Source organism: Phalangium opilio, unplaced genomic scaffold (genome assembly GCF_054372755.1).
Source record: "Phalangium opilio isolate 3A_F unplaced genomic scaffold, DU_Popi_V2 ptg000105l_1, whole genome shotgun sequence".
Classification (NCBI taxonomy): Eukaryota; Metazoa; Arthropoda; class Arachnida; order Opiliones; family Phalangiidae; genus Phalangium; species Phalangium opilio.
The window spans coordinates 202592-219252 of record NW_028324207.1 but is presented as its reverse complement, the minus strand read 5'-3'; the positions used below and the strand labels follow the sequence as shown (position 1 = coordinate 219252).

The window sequence follows — 16661 nt, the reverse complement described above, 5'->3', positions numbered from 1 at the left end:
TAGGCCTACAGCTACAAGAGAGTGCGTGTATACTACCAACTACGCAATTAAAAGAAAAAGAGAAATACATATTTCACTTCTTAATAATTTTCACCTCAAATATTGTGAAGAATAGTGGCGCCAGATTAAAAATGCAGTTTCGCACCAAACCCTCTTTTTCAACTATTCCACCACCCAAGGTCAATATAATATTTATTTATTCTATTCTATAGATATTAATTTCGGTAGGAAAAAATTGTACAGCCTCTGGAGAGATTTAATTTGAACTAGGAAGAAAATTTCTTTTTATAAATTTAATCATTTATATGGATTAACGAACAGAAAGTAATTAAGAGGGTTGATCGAAATTTAATAAAATTCTAAAGAGATTTATTTTTTTTACTTTCACTTTCAAAATATTTAAAAATTATGTCTAGTTTAATTATATAATTAAATTTCCATGAGCCGGCAGTGCTTCAACACAGAGATGGAAATTTAATACCGCCTCTATTGTTGCGCGGTGTTTTAATCTTTTGTCAATATTAATTGAAATCTAGTCTCGAGGAGGATATTGTTGTACACTTACCTCATTATCTTGGCAAACATCGAGGGGCTATTCATTCTCAGATTCAGATTCCGATTACCAGTACGCGTAATCACTTTCAAGGGTGGGGGATTTTGGAGAGTACATATAAGCAGAAGGGAATAATAGAAGAAGGATGACACTCTGCATCCTCTTAATACTTTAGTTATGTTACATGATTCCTCCAAGGCGAGTGAGCCCTTTTAGCTTGCTCTCCTGCTCATCAAACTTCAAATGGGCATGGCACCGTGCTAGGGTGAATTCTATAACTGTTTGGTACTAAATCCCCAGCAATCAATCAACCAACAAACCTTGATTGTGGGACTAAAATTCTCAAGCGCATAAGCGCTAATAGTGTAATGATGAAGGAACTATTTATCGCGTATGTGATTCGGCTTAGTAACCTTGAGCACTCCAAATGTAAAGTGATGCTGGGAAGAATGTTACAATTACGCCGCTTTGTGGTTCGTACACTTCTCTCAAAGATAAGTATTATATACTTTTGATATAAGAAATTCCTTTACAGCGCGCCAACTCATTACGCCGAGTTACTTGTCCCTCGGAATCTACGCAAGTCTATAGTTGCGTCAAGTGTACTTGTACGTTAGTAGCATACGACGACAAACGTGTTAATATGGGGTAACATAACTGTATCTCGAGATAACAGCTATTTATCGTCGCACCCTGTAATCAGGGTTTTTTCCTACTGCAAATTTAGAAGCTGATCTATTAAACTTTCGTAACTTCAACGACAAAATTTTATATAGTCATAATCTAAACCACGCTGATTGTTAGAGAACAATGTTATCATTATCAAGTTGTTTACTTCCTGAAGCATTCATTGATTGTAGGTGACATTATTGGATTAAAGGACATTTTTCAGTACACCAAACAAAGATATGGTGGATAATAGTCAGTTGGGAGCTTCGAAAGTAACTAAATTTACGTAACATATTTTTTAACTAAATTATATACTAGCAAGAAGTTATATCAGTATCTCAGAGAGAAGGTATAACATGCCTTTGTATTCGCGGGCCATAGTCCCAGTCCCCTTTTCAAAATACAAGGGGGGACGTAAAAGGAGGCGCCGGGCTATTTCGCCTCTCCTCAGTCGGAAAATATGACTAATTTTCGTCACTCGCGTCGTCGCGCTGACGTGAGTTTTCAAGAACCAATGAGATGCTGGTTGTAATTTAGAGACGGGGATTGACTCCGGACCTACGTTTGGACTGGAGATAAAGCTGGAAATCTGGCGAATTTATACCTTCTCTCTAAGATACTAGATATAACTTCTTGATACTAGATAATTCAAATTTTATATTCAAAAACAGAATCATAAATATGAGAACTGCTATTGAAAAATGACACTCCGAGATGATATAATATCTTAATTTTCTTTCTTATCCAAGTTATAATCAAATATTCAAAAATAAGAAATTTCACCGTATATCGATGAAGAAAAATCAAAACAAGGGTATCAGATTCGCAATCAGAAAAATTAATTATTACGTCCCCCCTTGTATTTTGAAAGGGGGGACTGGGACTATGGCGCGCGAATACTTAGGCATCTTATTCTTTCTCCCTAGTAAACTAGATATCGCTTCTTGGTGAAACGTCATAGATTCTCGTAAAAGTACAGACTAAATAGGAATATAGACTGCAATACCGCGTGTAGTCAATTCTCGCTTCCGTCGTTCTCGAACTAGCTCTCAATAAGTCTCAAGCATTACGAAGTATAGGTAGCGTCATACTTATGGAACATATCTTATAAACTTATGCTTTTATACATTTCCCAAAAATTTTCAGAATTGAAATATAAAATGTTTTTGATTAATTTTAATTTTTAAATAAAATCTCTATGTTAGTTCAGTCGTTTAAAAATTCATGGAAAATGTTTTAATTTTAAAACGGGACCTAATACTACAATTCAACCCTTGGCCTTTTACCAATTTAAACTTTAATATAAGAAAAATAACCCTTGACCTTTCACTAACTTAAACTTTAATACAACAAAATTAAGGCAAAAAAGGGTGATTTTCAATTCACTTTCTAATTCCAAATGAACTAACTTAGAGAGAGGGGGTTGATACGGTTCATTATGGCAACATAAGCCTCTTCAGGAGGAGTTCAGGGGCTATAGTGTTGATAGCGTGGTGCGTTCTCATGAATTTTCATTAGCATTCATGGGGCCCTGGCGTCAGAAAAAATGTCTAGGGTATAAAAATATGTATCGACTATCGAATGACATAAAAAAAGAGACAGGCATACGGAGATATCTCGGGGGAAGGGGGAAAAACAGTCTGAACGTCGCCATAACGATGGCAGTAGTGTACGGCGAACACATACATATTTCCATAACTGGATTTTTAGAAACTGAAAAATATTTCCAAGTTACAACGGGGCGTCTCACCGCGCCTCTGACAAGTGTACAGTTGCCCTCCCCTCGCTAATTAGTAGATAAACGCGAAGTTACGAAATTACACCTCTTTCTGCAAACGCTTTCAAAGAGAAATAATCCAATTTGACACTTATTAATAATACAGGGTTGCCACGAAATTTTTTCAGTCTCAAATTCCCTGAGTTTTCCAAGTTTTCCCTGACATTTTAGGCCCCATTGTCATTGTTTTAAATATACAGGGTTGCAACGGAATTTTCAGAACCAAATTCCGTGACTTTTCCAGGTTTTCCCTGACCTTTTCCCTGACCTTTTTCTGAGATTTTCCCTGACCTTTTAGGGTGAAAGTGTAAATGTTTACAGCACGATTTAAGTGCTTATAATTAAATGAACTTTCTACATTAAGTTGTTGCACCAAAATGATTAAAAACATTTAACTATAAATAACAGTCTAAGAGATTATTTTAAAGGCATTTAATTGTAGACATTTTTAAGGATTGCTCTAGAGTTTTCTGTGTTAAGAGAGGATGAGGAGAAACTTTCATTACTCTTTCAATAAAAACTTATCCCCAGAAATTTTACCCACTCAAATCAAATTCCCAGAGACTTTGCTAAAACATTTAAAATTCCCTGACTTTTCCCTAACCTTTTTGGGCCCATTTTTAAATTCTCCGACTTTTCCAGGTTTTCCCTGACCCGTGGCAACGCTGATATAGCAAAAAACCGCGTTTAATTCGCATTTTTGAATATTTAAAAACATTTGTGTCTGGTCAAAGGTCAAACGTGATCTCCCTATAAATAAAAACGGCGTTTAAAACGTCACCCATGTAGAAACGGATGCTTGAACCGCAGATATTTTAGCCACTTCGCTTTTATCTACTTCCGATTTATTAAAAAAACGCCGGATTTGGGAAAAAATTCAACTAGCTTATAAAAAAAAATAAAATAAAACCTAACCTCCGGCACATCTCAATCTGGAATGGCGAGAGAGACGACTACTTACTATACGAGCAAAGAAAGAAATAAAAAAATCAGCTATAGGATAATCTAAAGTCGAACGCAGCCAAATTACCAAGGCTATATATATATGAACTGGTTCCATAGTACTTGGGAATAAATTATTGAGGAACGAAACAAGCCGTCGCGTATTGCTTCTGATACTTCGGTACTCCAATAATGGCTGGAACAAGACCGCAACCTTTCCCAGATGAGAAGTGTATATCTCAATTACTTCTCGACATATGACCGTATAATAAACAGCCCGTTTTGCATCCAATGCTATCCCAGGGAACCCAGTCAAAAATTTAAATACCTTATAGGAAATATTGGATTTCTTTCCGGAATTATAGAATTATATAGGAGAAAAACTTGCAGGGTTCATACAACTTTTGGAAAACAAATTTCCCTAACAATTCCAGGTTTTTCCCGTATATGGAGTATCCTATGGAGCAAATGTTAACGAAGCAGGGAGGGGGGGGGGGCAAATATGACTATTACATAATCAAAGGATATCCCCCGTATTTCTAATATAACCACAGTTATGAGCCTCCAAAGTTTAGTTTAATATTAATATTAATCCTATTAAAGGTATGTTTATGAACATTTTTCTTAATTACTCAGTCCCTGTTTGACGCAAATTTCCCTGAGGATTTTGTTAACTATTTATTTCCCTGATTTTTCCAGGTTTGTATGAACCCTGACATGTGCAAAAAAATGCTCATACATAATACTATTTTGGCTTAAACTATGTAGAAAAATCTCAACAAAAAATAAATCGGATTTTACTTTGAAAAGAGGAACTTAAATCCTGAGGGAGCATCCGTAATTTCGGTGTCTAGTCAAATTTCATCTCGATAAAAGAGCTAAAATTTGATAAAATTTATGCTAAACTATACGGAAATTTTGACTAAATTAAAAATATATAGTATATATATAAACCTTCCATGAAATTATAGGATAATATAGTCTTTATAGGAATTATAGGACCACTGGGCTCCCTGCTTTTCCTTGCATTTGCCTTTCAAGGGGGTGACTAAACGTACAAGCAATAATAGTTTTTGGGAAAGAATTTAAATAAGACCAATAACACCATCACCCTCAGAGAAGCTATAAGAGAACTTATTTTTGTTAAGCCAAGAAAGAAATAAAGAAAGAAAGGATGGATAGATTATAACAAGTGGCGCCGATTTTTTGCACCCAAATTTTTTCTTCAGTTTAGTCTCTCTCTCACTCTCACATCGAGCCGTGGTTGATGTGTGACATAATCTTGCCTCCTACCAAGAACCCGAAGAAGCGAGGAGACAGCTGTAAATAACCTAATCTAAACCCTAACTCAAGCAGCAGCGGGTTTTCTTCTACCCATTCCTCCATTCGCGGCAGCAGAGTAAACCGTAAACAAAAATCAAGGGTCCACTGAGAAAAATTACCTCGAATGGAGGATTATTTTAATAATCTGAAAAGGGGATTTTTCTTCTTTCTACCTCGTTACTTCGTAACAGTTCAAAGGAAAGCCCCTTTCATTTATTTCCTAACATCTGCTTAAGTTTAAAAGAAAGAGTTAATTTGGGTCCTGCAAATCCGAGTTATAGTTATCATGATGGAAAACATTAGAAGTATATAATACTTCGCTTCGAGAGAAGTGTACCAACAACAAAGCGGGAGGGGTAATTCTAACGTGATTCTTCCCAACATTATTTTCCATTTGGAGTGCTCAAGGTTAATAAACCGAATCACGTACGCGATAAATAGTTCCCCCTTATCATTACTCTATTAGCCCTTAAAAGGGACAGATTTAATTTTAGAAGTAGGAATGGAGAACGGTTAGTATTTACTTCAGTTATTCCGACTCATAGCCCAGTATAGAGCCCCTCCCTCCAACACGTAACGAAAAGTTTAAATTATCTTTTTGGGGCTCATTTAAACTACGTTTTGATGACGTTGCTGACGGGGACGGCGAAAAATACGTAATTCCTTTTTACCTCTGTCGCTATGACCCGCCTCTTCTTTCATACCCCTCCGTCCCATGAAGGGGGGACCGGGACTATGACGCGCGCCCACATTACTCTGTTCTCCATTCCTACTTCTAAAATTAAATCTATCCCTGATAATATAGAAAAAATTATTTGCCAAGGCGCATGCACTTATGGATTTTTGTCCCACGTCAAGACAATCAAGGTTTGTGGTAGAGACGAGTCGGGTCGACTTTCTTTTCGACCCGACCCGGCCCGAGTCCAACTTTAAAATTATAAACTTAACCCGACCCGACCCGACCCGAAAAAAAAAATTAAAATAAAAACCCGACCCGACCCGACCCGGAAAAAAAAATTAAAATAAAAACCCGACCCGACCCGACCCGGAAAATTTTGAAATTAATTTGGCCCGACCCGACCCGAATCGGGTTCGGGTCGGGTCGGGTCGAAAAAGCCCGATTAAATTGGGGGCCCGACTCGTCTCTAGACGAGTCGGGTCGAGTAGAGACGAGTCGGGTCGACTTTCTTTTCGACCCGACCCGGCCCGAGTCCAACTTTAAAATTATAAACTTAACCCGACCCGACCCGACCCGAAAAAAAAAATTAAAATAAAAACCCGACCTGACCCGACCCGGAAAATTTTGAAATTAATTTGGCCCGACCCGACCCGAATCGGGTTCGGGTCGGGTCGGGTCGAAAAAGCCCGATTAAATCGGGGGCCCGACTCGTCTCTAGTTTGTGGGTTGATTTCTGAGGATTTATAGAATTCACCCTAGCCCATCTGAAGTTTGATGAGAGGGAGAGCAAACAAAATGGGCTCACTCGCCTGGGAAGAACCATGTTAGACTGAAGTATTAAGAGGATATAGTATGTCATCCTTCTTCTATTATGCCCTTCTGCTGATATTCATCAAACATCCTTGCCCAATTGAAACATTCTTGCCACTTTTAAAACCTTTAAACACGCACACACTGGCACACGATACGCGCCTGAAGGCGCAGAATGTTTTAAAACAAATATACCGTTAAAGTTAAAAAACAACTGCTTCTTTCATATTTTACTCCATAATTATTCTCAACAATGAAAAAAATAATAAAAAACATGGTTTCGCTTCCTGACTAAATAGCTATACCAGAAGTGAGATGAGACTAGAAGTGAAGGGTTCTAGCATTGATAGTAGATCCTGGCTCTAGTGAACAAACTTGAGGATTTTATGCCGCTTCCCACGCGCCTACACTACTGAGAAAAAAATTGGTCGAGTTCCAAAAAATTTCCTACCCCCTTCCCCTCAACCTAAAGCGGCCGAACACGGACGCGGCTCCTTGAATCTAGTTCGGTCATCTACCACCGCGAGCGTCTCACGTTTTGGAGGGAAAATTCAGAAACCGCTACTAGAGGGCCAACCGTTCTTGTGTTATCAAGAATATTCACCTTCGCCATAGATAATAAACACCAGGATCAGAAGGTCGGGGCAGAGCTTGCCGCGCTTTGTACAAACTGGGTAGGTTCTACTTCCGGAAACCAGCGCATGCGTACAGCGTAGAATCATGGATAAATAATGCACGTGTGGAAAAACAAATTTCCCCACGTGCATTCTTTAAAGTTTTTAGGCCTATCGGTTATCATCTTATAGTATCATATGAGCATATCTTGGCACTATGGCTTTAACTGACTATAAACTACTTACTAGAAACAAAAGAAGGATAGCCCTTAAAGGTCAGGTTAATTTATACTTTAGTATTTTCCATAATTATTGAAAAACATCCTAAGCCTCGGTTTAGATTAAGGGCCACACGGGTGCCACGGGGCGGCGCGAAAAACGAGCATTCAGACCTCGTCTGCGCATAAGCGGAAGTCAACTGCAGAAGTTTGGTGTGCGGCCCCCCCGCACAAGCGCGGCAAAGAGAGATGCACTACGGAAGGCATACCTTCCGATCCTTGTGTTTATTATCTATGCCTTCGCCGAGTGAAGAATTTGGTTAGCTCAGTACTTCTGGTCTCATCTCACTTCTGGCTATACTCTAAAATATTTAATATTCGATATTATTTATTTATTTGGGTCTTTTTGAGTTTTGTAATAAAAAATCACAAAATGAATATGCATAAATATATTTGGGAAAAAGGAAGACGATTTGATAATTGATTCAAATAATTTAATATCGATTAAAATTAAGCTATAGGGATTAGAGACGTTTCTAAAAAAACTAATGGATAATATACCAGATTTGAAAGCTTGTTTCGAATATTTTATTACAGCTTTATCAACGCGAGCAAACGAGAAACGGGTAAAATGGTTTTTTATTTTGACAAAACTGGTTTTCGGGAATATTGGCAATTTGACCTCTTTACATTATTCTTAATTACTCTCAAAACTAGAAGGACTTTGCAAAATTATTAAAGGGGAAATTTGAAACAAGGATATTTAAAGGACCTAATAAGATCAGGGTGAAATTTAAACTGAAATAAAATAGGCATACTATAAGGATTTGTTTTCTTGTTCTTAAGAAATAAATTTATGCAAAAATATTACGAAACTTCAGAGTTGGAATATTATTAAGTTAATATAAAATGGTAGGTACAAATGATTTGGAAATTTCGAAATGTTTCGGGCCTAGTTTAAAAGATTTCCAAAACGCGGGGATTGGCTTGAATAAATAAATAAATAAATAAAAAAAACACTGCAGTTTACTCAATCTCCAACCAAGAAGCGATATCTAGTTTATTAGGGAGAAGGTGGTATAAATTCGCCACATTTCCAGCTTTATCTCCAGTCCAAACGTAGGTCCGGAGTTAATCCCCGCCTCTAAATTACAACCAGCATCTCATTGGTTCTTGAAAACTCACGTCAGCGCGACGCGAATGACGAAAATTACAAGTATTTTTCGACTGAGGAGAGGCTGCGAAATAGCGCGGCCTCCTTTTACATCCCCCCTTGCATTTTGAAAGGGGGACTGGGACTATGGCGCGCGAATACTGAGGCATCTTATACCTTCTCCCAGAAGTCCATTAAATTAGCCTAGGAAGTGAACAATTACAATGGCTGGTATAGCGTACGTCTCTGCTGGGATAAAAACTCCTTCTAGCTCCATGAATGGGGGGTTAAATTTTTCCCCCTTTCCTAACACAGAAATCTCGAGCTCCTCTCTAGGAAGTCTTTCCTGACGTGAGCGGGGCGTGACTTCTTCAGCTGGATCTTTAAAGGGTACATTGTTTACTTTATAAAAAATTAAAAAAAGGAACGGCCACGGTTGTTAAAGTGAGGGTGAAGTAGAAAATCAAGTGGTTTTTATCGATTCTTCTACTAATTATAAAAAGGCAGGAGATTACGCGATTGGTCGGACGTCCTTATTTAAAATTATCTTTTAAATCTGAACCTTATTTGAATTTTAAAATCATTCGGAAGTATTTCCTGAATGTTTGGCTATGCAGACTGGTCTTGTAATTAGTAGAAGAATCGCTAAAAAATCACTTGATTTCTACTTCACCCTCCCTTTAAATAGTTTTTTTCAATAGGTTTACGAAGAGTCATAAAAAAACTGAATGACCTTCACTGTTCCAAAATTCACACCCCCTCCCTTCTCCTATGCTAAAGAGAGCTCGGTTTTACAGTGGAAGGGGGCGTTTTCGGCCAATAGTTTTTTCTCTCTCGATAGGGCAAATTTTGGCGTACGAGTCGCACTTAAACCGGAGATCTGAGAAAAATTACCGCGAGGTGGCGAAGGTGTCGCCCTTCTTCGGTATTGCTACACAAGAGAGGGCAGTCCCAAACCCCACTTTTGGTTACTTCCTAGGCTAATTTAATGGACTTCTGCTTCTCCCTAATAAACTAGATATCACTTCTTGCTCCAACGAAAGAAAAATTGTGTGAATTTAAAGAAACTTTCTAAAAATAGACGCTCAAAATAAAATGAACACAATATAAAGCGTTTTCCCTTAAAAGTCTGAATAGGTAAACACAGCGAGAGCTTTTTGCCAGGGCTCAAAAGCAATCCCTAAAGTTAGGATGCTTTCAAAATCTGATAGCCCCCAATAACAACCAGGGGAATTTTATACTGATGGAAAAATATACAACCGGCACCGTTTCTCCTTTAACAGGCGTACATACTACGGTATATTAAAAGAAGGTGTCGGAACTACGTTTTTTTTTCTTTTTTTTTGGCATGGTGTGAAAATAGTAACGCCTATTTTAGCATTTTTTTTATTCACCAAAAAAGGACGCCGAGAGACCCCCTAGCAATTTTAAGGGAAAAAAAAAGGTGGGTAATGTAGAACCACCGCCTGGGATGTGTCCCCTTAACACCCCAGGCGAACCCGGGTAAATTCAGGGTCATAGGGCAAAAGGCGGGAAAACATGGGGAGAGATCGATCGAAGTATATTAACATAAGGTTGCCAGAAGTTAAGAAACAAAGCGGCGCCCGAACGGACCTTAGTACCACTGCGACCAATAACTACTTCCGCTTAATTGACGGTGGGTACAGCAGGGGCTATAATGCCTTGTTTAGCCAAACTTATAAGCTATAACTTAGCCTGACCGAAGGTAAGGAGCTCAGAGAAAACTGCGCGCAACGTGCCAAGCATGGCTAATTTGGAAATGCTAGAAATTCGACACTGGCCAGACATTTTGTCAGTGGGGTGTAGGAACATTTTATCCAATGTTCCAGCTTTGTTTATTGTTTGGAAAACGATTTACGACTATTTTTCCCCTCACTGTTTATGTCTGTAGATGGTGTGGATTGATGAGAAATTTGTTTTAATTCCCAGATATGCTATATTTAGAGCTTATTTTAACATTGGCTAGACTCCGCGTGATTATCATAGAGTGGAAAATATTTAGAACTACAAAATAGTTTAAATTTTAATCGAAAAAACTTCCAATGGTTTCAAGGGTTTGTATTATCCGTAATAACAATTCAAAAGATTGATATGACAAGAGGAATTTATTAAACTTTTGCTAAGGAAGGAGGAGTGGCTGGTTTTGCCGTAATTTGCATAATAGGCCTACATAAAACTTCAGTTACTTTAAAACCGTAACTTTCCGTATTTGTCAAATTAAAAGTTATCTCGTGAACAATAAAAGTTGATATGGCTAATAACCGACACGTTATTGTTACGTTTTCTTTGTTAAAGTATATTAATTGATAACCCCTTTCACGCCATAATAAAAGAGCTGAGAATTGAGTGTAAAAGCAGGCCTTTGTCTATCGCTATTCCCGCTGAGAGCGAAAAATCGACGGCCTTCCGCATAAAGAAGGACTTCCGAGGAAATAAACCCCCGCCGTAAAAAACGCGAGCTTCACCCGTCCCGAACCCACCGCTGCTGCACGCATCACTGGCCAAGGCTTAGTAATTGATCGCAAAAACCGCGGATTGAACGTATTTCGTTAAGCCTTGGTTAACGAAAGTAGACGTAAAGAACACCCGTTTTAAGGTATTCTAGACATTAAGAGAAAGTTTTGAGACTTACCGAATCATCAATCGGTGGTTAATCTTGTAAAATCACACCTAATTGTTTTTGTTTGTCACCTGTGGTAATATTATATAACGCAATTCAATCGGGACCCGCACTTCGCGATTGTACTCAGCTTCACCATTTCTAGGAAATTGTGGAATGTCTCCTCGGTCTCCGCGAATACGTCATCAGCTACGAAATCAGATGGAGGGGGTGGCACCCAATGAAAAACAAATCCGCAATTTTCTTACACTCGTGCTGCCACCTATGTGAAAGCAAGAACTAATATATGAACAGATAGAGAATGAAGCACTGTACACGGGAATAATACAACTTTATTAAAATAATCAGAACGAAATAATGGCCTGTATTTACATAAATTAATCAACATTCATCGACACCTCATTTAAGCAGTTTAATTTTTCTTTTGCACTAATCTTTTCCATTTCTTTCTGAGCAAATAATTCAAATGAGACATAAGCATTTGGTTTTGTTTCGTCTTGATTAATGGAAACTGGGATACCAAATACTTCAGTTACCATAAAGCCTTTAAGCCAATTTACTAAGGGGGTACGACCACGAGTGTAATGGCCTTGTTTATGAAAAAACAACACCCCATCCAGTTTATTTGTAAATGGCAAATCAGAGTTTAAAACCCGATGCATTGTTTCCTTATCACACAAATGACTTTTTAATTCCACAAAGGGAAACCAATTATAACTAGATTTCTCTCTCAATCCGGGTATTTCTGCCAACTTTGATTCGAGCCAATAAAATCTAAACTCAGCTTCAGTGTCGTAATACTCGTTGCCATTCCAACACATAATGTCTAAAATATAAAATATTTTTTCTTTTGAATTATAAAAACAATCCAAAATCGTGAAGATTGAGGATTTGTGTGAATATTCTCTACACCCCCCTGGTAGTAATGAAGAGAACATATTGACTCTTTGGCCCGTTTTACGAGAGTAAGCTTTAGTTTCACCGTTTGACGCTACAATGAGACACCTTTTAGCAGCGGGGCATAATTTGAGGAGCCAGTTTGATTCTAAATCACTCGGAACTTCCAACATCCATTCAGAAAGCATGAGCTGGTTTCTATACAAATTTTTACGAGTTGATTTTTGGGGTTTCCTCCTGTAATGATTGGATTTGAGGTCACACTCCATGGCAACTGGTTCATCTTCTTCATCATCTGATAAATCCGCCGCTTTGGCAACATCTCCAATCGCCAAATTTCTTGCTAAATTGACGTAACTTTGCCTCTTCTCCTTTAAATTCTTCAAGAATGCTGATCTTCTATCTTCTTGAGAAGCCACTAGTTTTCCGGAATTCTTATACTGATCTAAACGATCGACTTTAATAGTGTCTAGAGCCGATGATAAATCACACATATTTGATGCCATTTCACCACAAGTAGAATTAATATTACAAAAATTAAGGATAATTCACTTTATTTTGATCAGTCTTTGACAGATCAAAACAAACTACATTGTAGCACAGTAGCAGACGATATGAAACCATATGTGTGGGGTCAAAGATCAAATAGTGGAAGGGAGTGATTTGATTGGTTGAAAGACGTATCCTACGATGACGTGTCAAAGTATTTCAATTCCGTTCAGAGGCTTACCTTTACCGGGAAAATTTTTATAATTCAATGTTAATTTAGTGTGAAATAAAATACAAAATTATAATTTTAGGATTCCATAATGAAGAGATCATTTGCCCAGTCAAGTTAGTATAAAATTATTTTATTAGTATTAACTTTATTTAGAGTTTGAAGTGTCTTTTGTCCTTAACGCCAAGGCTTAAGTATTCTTGCCATATGAACTATTCAACTATGGCCCTCTATACCATAAGTAATTACCCTACTTAATTAGATGGGAATTATTACGGCCAGCAAACAGGAGAAATAGTCGAAGAGGAGAATGAAAGATTAGTTGATGGACTAAAAGACAAAATTACAGCGCTCAAATCTCTTTCAATTGATATTGGACATGAAGTCAAGGAGCAAAATAAATACCTTCGTCACATGGTAAAATTTAAATTAATTAGCCCATCCCTATAAACATTAATTGTAAATTTTTCTGATACTATAAGGACGATGACTTTGATTCAACTCAAGGATTTCTACAGTCAACAGCGGGTCGATTAATAAAATTATCAAAAGCTGGACACAACAGATACATTTTATATTTATTTCTGTTTTCCTTCTTCGTTTTCTTTGTGATATATATTATATTAAAATTAAAATGAATTATTAAACTATTAATCTAACCCTTTTTTTCGAAATATACATGCTCCTATAATAATTCAAAGTGTCTTTAATATATTTGTTGGAATGTTTACTGAAAATTCCTTGAAATAAGCCACATGGAGTGTGTGGCAAATTTTATTCTAATTAAAGTGTATCTAGTTTTTATTTATAAATAAAATATATTTTTTCAAAACAAATAATAGTTATTCTTTTCTTTAATTTATTTAATTTAAAACCGAGTTAATTAAGATATATTCTAAAAATTTCATAGAGAAGCCAACTTACAGGGTGAAACGTCCTAATGTATTTTCTATGGGCCCCTGTAAAGATGTTCGATTGCATTACACTGGTGTACATACACTCCTACACCAGAGAGAATTTAGAAGGGGAGTGGAAGGGGTGGTTTGGAATGTAGCGCAACGTCGTCTGCTAAACATTATCTAGGCAGGTCGATTTCCGGTATGATGCGTTTGTAATAGATAGATTTTAGAACACGTGACCGGAAACTCGCCTACCCCAAAAAGCTCAACGCGACATCTTGTTTGGGCGTCATCACGTTTAATAGAGTCAAAGGGGGGGCCTTCCACTCCCCTTCTAAATTCTCTCTGCCTACACTATGTAAAAAAATAAAAACCTCTATGACTAACTAGGTACCGGTTTAGCAACGAAATAAATCCCCGATCCCATTGAGAGGATAATTAGTGCGATTAATATCGCAAATAATGGTGTAGTCCAATGATACTATATAATAAATTAAAATATTTTACTTAATAATTAAAAGTCAAATGAAAGAAAAGGGTTAAGAAATGCATACCACTTCAAAAAACGGTTCCAAACCATAGTCACGCATTGGTCTTGGTTTTGGTTTCGCTGTTGAAGATATGAATATAGAATTAGAGGTCCATGGTTTCTCGGGGTTTTGTGGTGGTTCAGTCGTAATTATAGGTTTTCCCGGTTGGATATTTGGGAAGAGAGACACTATGGTACTCCCTCCTAGCATCACAGTCGGTTCTGACTTTGGTTTAATAGGTTGAATAGGAGGGAAGATTGTCACATCAGATAGCTTTGTAGGGAAAACCGATACGAAATTAGGTAACTGTGGTTTTGACAACGTTGTTAAAACAGGAACTATTGGAAGCACTTTTGGTTTGGGCGTTGTCAAAACAGGAATTAGTGGAGGTACTTTTGGTTTAGTGGTTGTTAAAACAGGAGCTTGCGGAGGTTCTTTTGGTTTAGTGGTTGTTAAAACAGGAACTAGTGTAGGCACTTTTGGTTCCGTCGTTGTCAAAACAGGAACCAGTGGAGGCACTTTTGGTTTAGTGGTTGTTAAAACAGGAGCTTGTGGAGGCGCTTTTGGTTTAGTGGTTGTTGAAACAGGAGCTTGTGGAAGTTCTTTTGGTTTAGTGGTTGTCAAAACAGGAGCTTGTGTAGGCACTTTTGGTTCCGTCGTTGTCAAAACAGGAACTAGTGGAGGCACTTTTGGTTTAGTGGTTGTTAAAACAGGAGCTTGTGGAGGCGCTTTTAGTTTAGTGGTTGTTAAAACAGCAACTGGTGTAGGCACTTTTGGTTCCGTCGTTGTCAAAACAGGAAGTAGTGTAGGCACTTTTGGTTTAGTGGTTGTCAAAACAGGAGCTTGTGTAGGCACTTTTGGTTCCGTCGTTGTCAAAACAGGAACTAGTGGAGGCACTTTTGGTTTAGTGGTTGTTAAAACAGGAGCTTGTGGAGGCGCTTTTAGTTTAGTGGTTGTTAAAACAGCAACTGGTGTAGGCACTTTTGGTTCCGTCGTTGTCAAAACAGGAAGTAGTGTAGGCACTTTTGGTTTAGTGGTTGTTAAAACAGGAACTAGTGGAGGCACTTTTGGCTCCGTCGTTGTCAAAACAGGAGCTTGTGGAGGCGCTTTTGGTTTAGAGGTTGTTAAAACAGGATCTGGTGGAGGCGCTTTTGGTTTAGTGGTTGTTAAAACAGGAACTGGTGTAGGCACTTTTGGTTCCGTCGTTGTCAAAACAGGAACTAGTGGAGGCACTTTTGGTTTAGTGGTTGTTAAAACAGGAGCTTGTGGAGGCGCTTTTGGTTTAGCGGTTGTTAAAACAGGAACTAGTGGAGGCACTTTTGATTTAGCGGTTGTTAAAACAGGAACTAGTGGAGGCACTTTTGGTTTAGCGGTTGTTAAAACAGGAACTATGGGAGGCACTTTTGGTTTAGCGGTTGTTAAAACAGGAACTAGTGGAGGCACTTTTGGTTTTGTTGTTGTCTTAACAGGAACTACTGTTGGTGCTTTTGGTTTGGACGTTGTCAAAATAGGTACTAGTGTAGGCACTTTTGGTTTTGTCGTTGTCTTGCCAACGACCCATGTTGGCACTTCCGAACTGACTGTAGCTGGACTATTTAGCCCACAACCTTTTTCGGTATTTAATGAAGAAGGGTCGGTTTTATTAGGAGGGAAGACAGGAAGCACTGGCTGAACTACTGGAGAGTCTGGTTGGACGCACTCCCCATTACGACAAATACCCTTGCCATTTGAGCAAGGTGAACCATCTGGAGTGGGTTTTGGTCGTGGACACTCGGGAGATACACCGTCGCAATAGGCTTTAGGTCCGCAAGAAGTTTTGGACTGAAAACAGACTTTTTTCGCTTCAAACGTCACTAATTGGCAATCAGTCTTGCAGCAAGGACTATGAGTCGGGTCGCAAACGGATCTGAATGAGTTCCTGGTTAGACGACAAGGCGCGTCTAAAAGTATGGTATGCTTTTGTACTCCGGTTAAAGGAGGCGCGCAACAGAGCACTGATCCATCGGAGGGACGAGTCGCGTTAACGAACATAGAATCACACTCCTCTCCCTTTTCGATGATCAAGTTTCCACATTCACCGATCAAGGGTTTATCAGGTACGAAACACTGGTCGAAAGGACCCACTGAAAAGTTCAAAATAGTTCGAGGAGGGTGACGTTTATATTAAATAAATAATCACTCCAAACCTTCCATGACACGTTTGAAGATTGGTTTCCGGTTGCATTCTGTGAATCGCAG

At 38.2% G+C, this 16661-nt stretch overlaps 3 protein-coding genes across 4 annotated transcripts in view; 1 reads left to right on the top strand and 2 right to left on the bottom strand.

Moving 5' to 3' along the window:
- The window catches only part of dome (cytokine receptor domeless), a 33494-nt gene extending 21938 nt beyond the window's left edge, over positions 1–11556 (bottom strand). For both annotated transcript variants that reach the window (XR_016374492.1, XM_089851774.1), the window contains exon 1: positions 11392–11556. The gene's annotated coding sequence lies outside the window, so the exon portion shown is untranslated. The remainder of the gene's footprint in view (positions 1–11391) is intronic.
- A 135-nt stretch (positions 11557–11691) lies between these two features.
- On the bottom strand, positions 11692–12879 carry Snup (snurportin-1). Its single transcript, XM_089851798.1, has one exon. It carries the CDS (start codon positions 12780–12782, stop codon positions 11757–11759), a length of 1026 nt encoding a protein of 341 aa, XP_089707924.1. The 5' UTR covers positions 12783–12879; the 3' UTR covers positions 11692–11756.
- Positions 12880–12949: 70 nt separating this feature from the next.
- Positions 12950–13833, top strand: LOC149625044 (BET1 homolog). The gene is made up of 3 exons (XM_089851810.1): positions 12950–13110; positions 13257–13411; positions 13477–13833. Exons 1-3 carry the CDS (start codon positions 13086–13088, stop codon positions 13630–13632), a joined length of 336 nt encoding a protein of 111 aa, XP_089707936.1. The 5' UTR covers positions 12950–13085; the 3' UTR covers positions 13633–13833.
- The last annotated feature ends 2828 nt before the right edge of the window (positions 13834–16661 follow it).

Excerpts from the sequence above, each read along its gene's own strand:
- Snup (XM_089851798.1), bottom strand. The coding sequence starts at position 12,782 with ATGGCATCAAATATGTGTGATTTATCATCGGCTCTAGACACTATTAAA.
- LOC149625044 (XM_089851810.1), top strand. The coding sequence starts at position 13,086 with ATGAAGAGATCATTTGCCCAGTCAA. Across the intron at positions 13,111-13,256 it reads GAGATCATTTGCCCAGTCAA|ATGGGAATTATTACGGCCAG; the intron begins GTTAGTATAAAA and ends CTACTTAATTAG. Across the intron at positions 13,412-13,476 it reads ATAAATACCTTCGTCACATG|GACGATGACTTTGATTCAAC; the intron begins GTAAAATTTAAA and ends TGATACTATAAG.